The sequence below is a fragment of the Anarrhichthys ocellatus genome, unplaced genomic scaffold (genome assembly GCF_004355925.1).
Source record: "Anarrhichthys ocellatus isolate YVR2014 unplaced genomic scaffold, GSC_Weel_1.0 scaffold20, whole genome shotgun sequence".
Lineage (NCBI taxonomy): Eukaryota > Metazoa > Chordata > Actinopteri > Perciformes > Anarhichadidae > Anarrhichthys > Anarrhichthys ocellatus.
In genome coordinates, this window is record NW_022280050.1 from 5,295,052 (window position 1) to 5,303,906 (window position 8,855).

At 40.3% G+C, this 8,855-nt stretch overlaps 1 protein-coding gene across 1 annotated transcript; it reads right to left on the reverse strand.

Annotated features, from left to right (window-relative positions):
- Window positions 1-2,486: 2,486 nt before the first annotated feature.
- Window positions 2,487-7,045, reverse strand: cd302 (CD302 molecule). The gene is made up of 6 exons (XM_031858370.1): window positions 6,863-7,045; window positions 5,975-6,100; window positions 5,745-5,855; window positions 4,323-4,505; window positions 4,177-4,197; window positions 2,487-4,073 (listed from the first exon to the last, which is right to left on the reverse strand). Exons 1-6 carry the CDS (start codon window positions 6,951-6,953, stop codon window positions 3,871-3,873), a joined length of 735 nt encoding a protein of 244 aa, XP_031714230.1. The 5' UTR covers window positions 6,954-7,045; the 3' UTR covers window positions 2,487-3,870.
- Between the last annotated feature and the right edge of the window lie 1,810 nt (window positions 7,046-8,855).

An 8,855-nucleotide genomic window follows, 5' to 3' on the forward strand; every position in this document is an offset into this window, starting at 1 on the left:
AATGATTTGACCCTTTTGTATTTACACAAAGGCCAGAGTTAGTACTGTTTCTTTTGTATTTACAAGTTTAAGACATCGTGAAGCCTGTTGTAGTTTGTTGACGCAAAACTTGAAATCCACAGGCTTGATGTCTTGTAATCCAGTGTGGCTCTCATTTACGTTCCATCTGTCATGCTACTGTATGTCATATCTTATTCATGCATACCAATGTCCATTTTAATTAGTCACTGTGGGTCAACGTAGACCTCTTCCTGCTTCAAGCAGCCCCATGGCAGATGTGAAGAACGAAATTCATGTGCTATTATTTGAGTGGAAATAAACCATTAGAGCTATTGTGATGAGAAAAAAAAGCCCCTCTATGGTAATAAAATACAAAAATACACACACACACATACACAGTTAAACAAAAAAAAAGATAATGTTGGGGATGTTATAGCATAAATCACTTAAGCTACATGTTTACAAAAAAATAAATGATTATGCCTCAAAAGGTTCGTAATTAATTAAATTCTACTCCATTATTTCCCAAAAAAATCAAATGAGGCTTTTCAGTGTATTAGTGCTACAATTAATTATCATAATTACAATTATGATTATTCTGCCAGTGCAGGAAAACACATTTAGGAAAACCATCCTTTTGCATGTCAACATGTGTTTTTCTCTGTTGGAACTGTTGGCAAACAGGAGCATTAGCATTACAACAAATTAAAAATCTGTAGGTTCAGCAGGCCTCATGCAGCTGGATAATCATCATTATTCATTCTTAACTAATTCTATTAGAATTGCTAAAACATCTGAGATGAGGACAGCAATTCAGAGACCAGACTACAATGTGTATACAGTTTACAATCCCACTCCAAGCTTTCTAAATGTGCCATTAGGGGTTCCATTCAAACGGAGGCTTACACACAGCATTCAGCTACTACATCACTTTAAATGATATACTTTGTTGCATGTTAACAAGTGTGAATCCCTCTTTGGCTTTGGCAAAATATGGTACATAAACACAGAAATAAATATCCGCTTAAATATCACCAATTGAGGCACTTTAAAGGGCCCAGGCTGTACATTTCAGCTGCAATACAATTGAAGTAATGCATGTTAGAGTAATGAATAAACATCAGTTTAGTTTAATGTGTTTTTCAACTTGACTATACGCCTTTTTAACTTTGACAATTATTCAGTTTATGAAGTCATATTGATATACAGCAAACAAATGTGTGACAGAGTAAAAAAACAAAACAAATCCTTACAGATAGATAGTGTTGTCTCGTCATTATTATGTCAAGACCTGTCAATCAGTTCCAGACGGATTTGGTTGTGTTTTGAGTTGTAGTGGTTGGGCTTTTTGTTCATATTTCAATCATAAAATGAGCCTTTAAGCTCTGTATACTCAAGACTCTTTTCAAACGTCATCATTTTCTGTGATGGAATTCTTTAACCACACCTTGAGAGAAGCAACAGTTTATAACATAATGACATGACCCCCACACTGCAGCCATGCTCTTATGTAGCTCAGGCCCTTTCTGCTGTTTGGAACTTCATCTTGCATAACATTGTTAATTATTGGCCACCACAGCGGGACACATTACTTTTTTAATCATCAAGGACTTTCACCTCAGCTTGAAGACATGATAAGCTTTCTATAACTTTACACCGGCTCTTCGGTGCCTCATCTACTACTCCATGGTATTTGTTTCCTCTAGAGACAGGTATGTCATCTTTACAAATCCGTATTCCTATAGATTAACCAACAACAAATACTCACACAACCATCAAACGGATTATCGTCCATGTTTCCGGACCTCATTAACAAGTAGAAGAAAATCCCTCCCAGCAATGTCAGAGAAGTGACTTGACAGAAATGTGATTCACTGTCCCACCTTGTGGCCAAATCTAGAAATGACCTGCTTGGAGGAAAAGGTTATTGTTATGGTTCTCTATTAGTTGTGCTACATCAATAAATCAAATGCCTTTGATAGTTTATAGCTAGATGTAAAAAAAACAAAAACTGATAGAAAGCACTCAAAGAAAGGAGACATACACAGCGGAGATTTAAAGAAAATATTTTAGATGACTGACTTCTTGGAAGTCTAAAATTAGATGTGCATGACTGGAAAGGAAACATTTTTTTCACTTCCCTCAGCTCCGTTTCATTCCGGCCCACGCTGAGATGTCAAACAGAGCCACTGGACATTTGAAGGGTGCGGCAATGATTTAGATATCCTTTCGGAACCAATTAGACTCTATCCCCAATTTTGGTGTCCCGATTTATCCTTCTACTCCTCAGTTATGCACAACATATATATTTAGCAGAAATGCTCTAGATTGCACAAAATGTAGGGTGTTTCTTTTTTCTCAACCTGCATATTTTTGACACACTTCTGGACAAACCAATGCTGGAAGGTACATATTACAACAAATGCTTCCTGTTACAATAGAACTTTGACTCGGATCAATTCAAGAAAAGCAAAAACAAGCCCTTCTTATAGTCAAACATACTTTATTAGGAAAAACACACAGGGGCTCGGATCCTGCACAGTTAATCTCAAATATTGCACAAAAGCATGCATGCTGTTAAAAGTGTACAACAGTATTAAGAGGGGTATTTTACACAAGAAAGTCTTTTGGCTTCATTTTTCAGTATACCCATCACATAGCCACATATTGATTGTCTTTAGTGTCACAGAAGGATCTATTATTTCCAACACCAAAATCAAGATCAAGATTGGATTTAATGGGGCAGCAAGGAAACACAGAAAGAGAGTACATAGAGGACAGAAGAACTGTGATTGTAGATCATTTTCATGACCACCTAGAAACTATCCTGGAATGAATGCGGACAGTTTCATCAGTGTTATGATTTTTGACTAAACTTGGCTTTACTGGCTATATTCCGGTTGGTCTCACACCTTGTCACAATAAAAAAAAAAAAAAAAAAAAGCCCAGGACAGAACGCAAGGAAAATAGCCACAACGTTCTCTGGCAGTATTGGTTCAGGGCGGCTGGTCATTTCAAAACAATATATTTACCTGGAAAATATTCTGCGTTACGCGTTGTGCAAACCTCCCTCACGGGCAACATTTACATGGGTGGAAAAACGAGGCAATGTCTCAAACTGCAGCTGGGTTTATGTTGCGATCGAGCTATTTACATGGATGTGCCCCTAATAGCCTGTCATTTGGCGTTCCTGTTTCTTTGAATACTGCTTAAAAAGGGGACACTCCACTGGTTTGAAAGACATGAACATTACCAGGCAGTCAGGCTCCAACGCAAACATGAGATTGGTTGCATTATGTGAAATGTAGAACCCAGCATTTTAGGGAGCTTGATACATACTAGGGACTAAACATGAGGTCGTCTTAGTCTTTGCTGCATCAATTGAACATTCTTATATCTCCCCCTTGTTAGTCCCCAAGTTTGTGGCAATGCAATACTAAATCACTGAACATTAATGAAAGCTTTGCTCTATATTTGATCCCTCCCTTTTTCAATGAGCAAAAGCAAGTTACTTTTAATATGCAAGAGAGAAATAATTATCCCAAAAGTTGCCTGATAATAATGATGTTACACTTGACATGTAGACCAAGCTGCTGATGCACAAATCTGAAATAAATGTACAGATGTTTTGTTAGTGCAGATGACAAAAACGCAGTGAGAGGTTTATGTGCCACAGTGAGACGCTAGTATTAAAAGTTTGCCTCGTGTCAGCTTTCTTACAATCACACTACATTATTCATAACATTAACGTTATTAACCCCAAACTACTTCACTAACTGTTCTTTTAAAGTGGACGTGGACTTGGATTATGCGTGAACACCCACCCAGTGGGGAGGGCCTGGTGCCTCCTGGAAGAGAGATAGAATTCTCCTACGGCACGCTGTCAGTCTCCTCCGCCTCCACCAGGCAGGAGCGGTCTGTGTCCAGAACTCGGAACGGAGGGTGGTACTCAAATGCTGTGAGGATAGTGGAGCCAGGATTTTGTTTCTGGTGCAGGAACCAAATAACCGCTGAGACTCCCATGATAGCCACCACGCTGAGAATGACCAGGCTGGACAGCAGTGCGCTCGATTCTGGAGGAGAACAAGTAACAATGCAAGGAAGGTCACTGCTATTAAAAGAAATCTCTGAGGAATAAGTAAAGAAACAGCAAAAACAGCTCTAAGGTCGACTTACTCGGCTTGACTTCCTCTGCCTCTGAAGGGAAAAAAACAAACATTGTGAGGCAAGTGGAACACAATCCCAAGCATATCTTCTGAAGTCACAATAAACAGCTATTCAACAGGTCTACAGACATTTTGGCCTTGAATGTTAATTCTTACTCTGGTCTGTCTCACAGACCACTCCATTCTCTGCCTGATCCAGGCAGCTGACATTTTCCCACTTTCCCGTGTTTGTGTGCAGAGCCACACACGTATCCAAGGGCACGAGGTCTGCTGGAGCAGAGCTGTCCTCCCAGTTACTGAATCCCACTGGTTGCTCGCCGAACCACTTCATGCTGTCACCTGACAACATAAACCGATCAGTACGCCAGCATAACGGGCAGCGAGAATACAGCCACTGTCACAGGTAATAACAAACGTGTTAGCGTTTCTCTTTTGATTTGCCTCAGGTCTTCCTCCAGCATTCACACAAACTACACTGAACTGTGTCACAACACAAAATAATGTTGAATGTAAATGCGTTCCCCTCCTCAGGATTCATTGAAATGTGATTTAGAGTTTCTGGTAGCTTAGCATCCCCCACACGGCGCCGTCAATGACTGCTTCAAATAACAGGATTCATGCCGGGATTTAAAGACGAGGATGAGGTTGGTGTTTGTCATACAACCTTTCAAAAGAAGCTGGCATGAAATAGGAAGCAAGTTTACAGACAGTGCTCCATATTCTCTAAATCAAGAAAAATGGAGAATAGACTGAGGAATTTAAGTTTTAAAGCTCCTAATTATGGATATAATGTGATACAGTATATTTACTTGTAGGAGTCTGGTCATTTCATGCATTAAGTGTCTGTGAGAGGGGGTTTGAGGAATGTGCTGGAGCAGGGGTTGTGTGGAAGTGGCTGGGAGAGGTGTGAAGTTTAGGACAATGGGGCATAGGCCCAGGCGGGGCTTGTTGGACTTCAGCCAATCAATGAGCTGATCGATGAGCTGAGGAATGTAACTCTGGGGGGACAAAAGGTTTGAAGCGCTGGGGGATTTCAGATCTGCTGGCCACCGAGGAGGCAGACCAGCCTCCTGGGTGGCTCGGATTGGATCTTACTTTCATTTTATATATACATTTGTTTTGTTATTAATAGTGTGATTCGGTTTGTAACTGTCTGTATCTGTTTCTATACTTCTTGGACAATAAATCCATTTGATTTTTACTTTAACCTGCTGTTGTGTTTTGGAGGCGATTGAGACAGCATGGCTGCAAAAACCTGAAAAATATCTGAGATAATCTTTACTCGAGTTACTCAAGAGTAAGGCTTTCGCGCTTAACTTCGAAGCGGACTTGGACAGGAAGTCCGAAAAGTACTCAGAAATATATAGATAACCAATACTACCAGTTCACACTGACTACTTGTATATTACAAACATCTGAAACAAAAAACCCTCAGTGTCGGTTTTCTGCCTTGTCATCTCCAAAGAATTGTTTAAAAAGTTGTAATTTTTCCCTTTTTGATTGTTATAGAAAATCAGATATTATCTTATGGAAGTCATCCAGCATGTTTTCACAGTCCTCCGGTCACATGGTACTTACTGCTTGTGTCATAATACAGTCCCAGCCAAATGTTGACATTGTTTTTCCACACCTCCGGGCTATATTTGATGACACAGTCATTCTCCTCAGCGCTCTGGATGGTCAAAAGCTCTGGAAAAAAGCAAAGCAATGTATGACAACCAAATCACACACACATTGAGGAAACATACAGTCCATTTAAAAAAAAAAAAAAAAAAAAAAAATATTTGAAAATAAGATGTCCCTGGTACCAAATCCTTGGCAGAGGGTTTTTGCCCTCTCGAAAGTGTAGCTTTTAATTTTGTCTTCTTCTCCGTGGACGAAGTGGTAACATCGGTCTCCAAACGGCACCCAGGTGCGTCCATCTGCAGGGCAGTCTGAGGAGAAACCATGGAAAGATTTGACCCCTGACCCATCTAGAATTATTTTAGCTGAGTGGATCTGTGTAGGAGGATGGAGAGGCCACAGGGGGAACTTTAACAAACAAAAAAAAACACCTCATGAAATATGTGACTTAAACTATCCAAATCACCATTTTAAGATGCTACAACCGCTTTGCGTCATGTCTGTTTGGATAGTTACCATTCTACAAACCCCCCCCAACAGACTGTACGTTGAAACTGCCCTTGTGACCACTGTTCCTCTTAATCAGTGCGGACTGTGTTTGGTAAACGGTGTCAAGCATTTCTAGACTGTTCCACTTGTTGTCGTCGGTCTCAAGTTACTAGAACAACGCACAAAAAAAAAAAAAAAACTGGTTTTAAATTTGTGTTGATTACTTTTGCAAACGATTTTTTCCGCAACATAGGTTAGCGCACAACTTTAAACGTAGTTCCGTGGACGCTACCGTTACGTTTTGGTTCAAAAGTTGCCATATGCGAAACAACAGTGTCGACATTCAGGGAAATTAGTTTGCGGACAGTGATACATTTACGGTAAAAATGTTATACGTCTCCCTCTGGAATGAAAAGCATGAGATGTCGACAGAAACACTAAACAAATACAAGCGCAGCGGGTTACTGTAAGGCCTACGCAAGGCTAAATTCATCGGCTGTGTAAGGTTACAACCATAGCTATGCCTGCAAAAAAAGGATATCGCGTAAATGTAGCAGCTCAGAGCGAGGATTGAGAACTCTTACCTCCCGTCAGACCCAACTGCAGCTGAACACACAACACGAAGACACCGCCTATTAATGACAGGGAGCGGTGATTGCTTTTCAGTGACTCCATGACAGCGAAGACGAATGATCGTGTAGCACCAAACTAGTTTTCTGACTGTTGCTCCACTCTGGTGTCTGCAGCAGCAACGTGAGCGAGATCCCACCCACACATGCACGCACAGAAACGGCCTCATCCCTTCACTGATACACACACAGCGTAAACCCACCAATCTGCACTATTTTCACCTAGATTTGTTTACAAGTTAGTGATCATACTTGTTGTTACGTTTCTTTAGCATAACTGACACCAACAAACACATCTTTGTACACTATCATTTATAACAAAAATCGAGCGCGCAGACAATGAAAGGAAATCATAGGCCAATGTTTGGAAAAGTTTCCTGATAATTCAGCCATTGTGTTAGTATGGTTATGTATCAAAACAATTATACAGTTTATTTTGCACACAGAAACCTCTAGGTGATGCTGTACGCACAGTGTTCATCTGAATGAAGTGTCTGGATTTGCATTGTTTTATACTAAACAATGCAAGCTGTTTGTAACACACCCAAAATGTAAACTGGTTATTATTGACTCATGTGTCTGATGCTGTGGTTATGTATAATTGCTGATATTATGATGATATTGTTAACTAGATTCTGCCTTCTACCAGTAAATGTTATTTACAAGGATAGTTGTCTTTTTTTAAATGCCCACCTCATGATCATAATGGTAACGTGTTTGAGGCTCTAAATTTGCTGTTGCCAGAAGAAAATTGTGTTGGTGTATATTCATTTTTAAACTGACGTATATATGCCAGTGTTTTTGTATTGACTCTCTTATAAGCTTTGCCCCTCTATTCCCTCAGTCTCTATCGAAAAACAGGTGAAAAAGCATTCCGTTTTAAGACTCCCGTCACATTTCTATAATTTACCATGACACATTAAAACCATGACATGTATTGGATTATTTAAAATGTATTTGAAATGAATGTTAAATTGTCTACTTTTATATGGCTGGATGGTGCTTCCTACTGAGCAGAAGAGGACGGAGGGGACAGCAGAGAGCTTCAGGGGAAAGTGGCTGTCTTTCAGGGGGGAGAGGGGGTTTCAACTCCATTGCTTGTAAGCGCAGGTGGCACAAACACAGACAGCTGGAGCGTGAATTTTGCTCCTCGTCTGGAGCTGGTGGCTTCCCGTAGGGTGGCACAACACCCTGCAGGATACCGTGGGGACCCATCTGCCATGGCAAGGCCTGCTCACAGACGCCCCCATCCATCCACCCACCGTACGCCATACTTCCCGATAGCCCTAACTCACCATGTCCAGGCCACGTATGTTGTCAACAATACCATGTAACAGTGTTTAATCCCTACCAGGTCCTCACCCTATGGCCGGACAATTCCTAAATACTGTAAACCAACTCAACAGAGGAATAACATCTTGCACAGATTGCAGAATACATTTACTTTATCAGTACCAAAACAAGGCAGCGCTTAAGATCAGTTATCATTGATGGCATAGAGGACTGAAACTGTCTGATAGCTATTTAATATGGAATAGGTGTAGTGTCTGTATCTTGTCATTAATTAAATAATCTTGTGATTACACCACATTTTGGAGGAAAACATCACAGTTACTTTTCCGTCCATGGCAGACTATTTCTTGCCAGAGATAATAATGGCTCATTAATTCACGGAGTGAATCTCTGAAATATTGGTTCATGTATGTGTGAGGTAGGAGGTCACTGTCACATTAATGGAGTCTGCTATCTCAGAGAAAAATGACAGCCAAGTGACCTCTGTCAGCACCTGCGTTGATGGGGGACCTGAACAGATGTTTCTTTTCTTCTTCCATTTTTGTGTTTTTGAACTTGTCAATGGAAAACCACTCAAGTATCTTTAATTCGCCCCACGTTTAAAAATAACAAAAATAACAAGATATTTCAAACTGTCTGAAGAAAGCATGCATAT

What these genes read in the sequence shown, in the direction of transcription:
- cd302 (XM_031858370.1), bottom strand. Translation starts at nt 6,953, where the DNA reads ATGGAGTCACTGAAAAGCAATCACCGCTCCCTGTCATTAATAGGCGGT. An exon ending in GCAGTTGGGTCTGACGGGAG is followed by an intron (nt 6,101 to 6,862) that starts GTAAGAGTTCTC and finishes GTTTCTCCTCAG; the next exon opens with ACTGCCCTGCAGATGGACGC. An exon ending in ACTGTATTATGACACAAGCA is followed by an intron (nt 4,506 to 5,744) that starts GTAAGTACCATG and finishes TTATGTTGTCAG; the next exon opens with GTGACAGCATGAAGTGGTTC.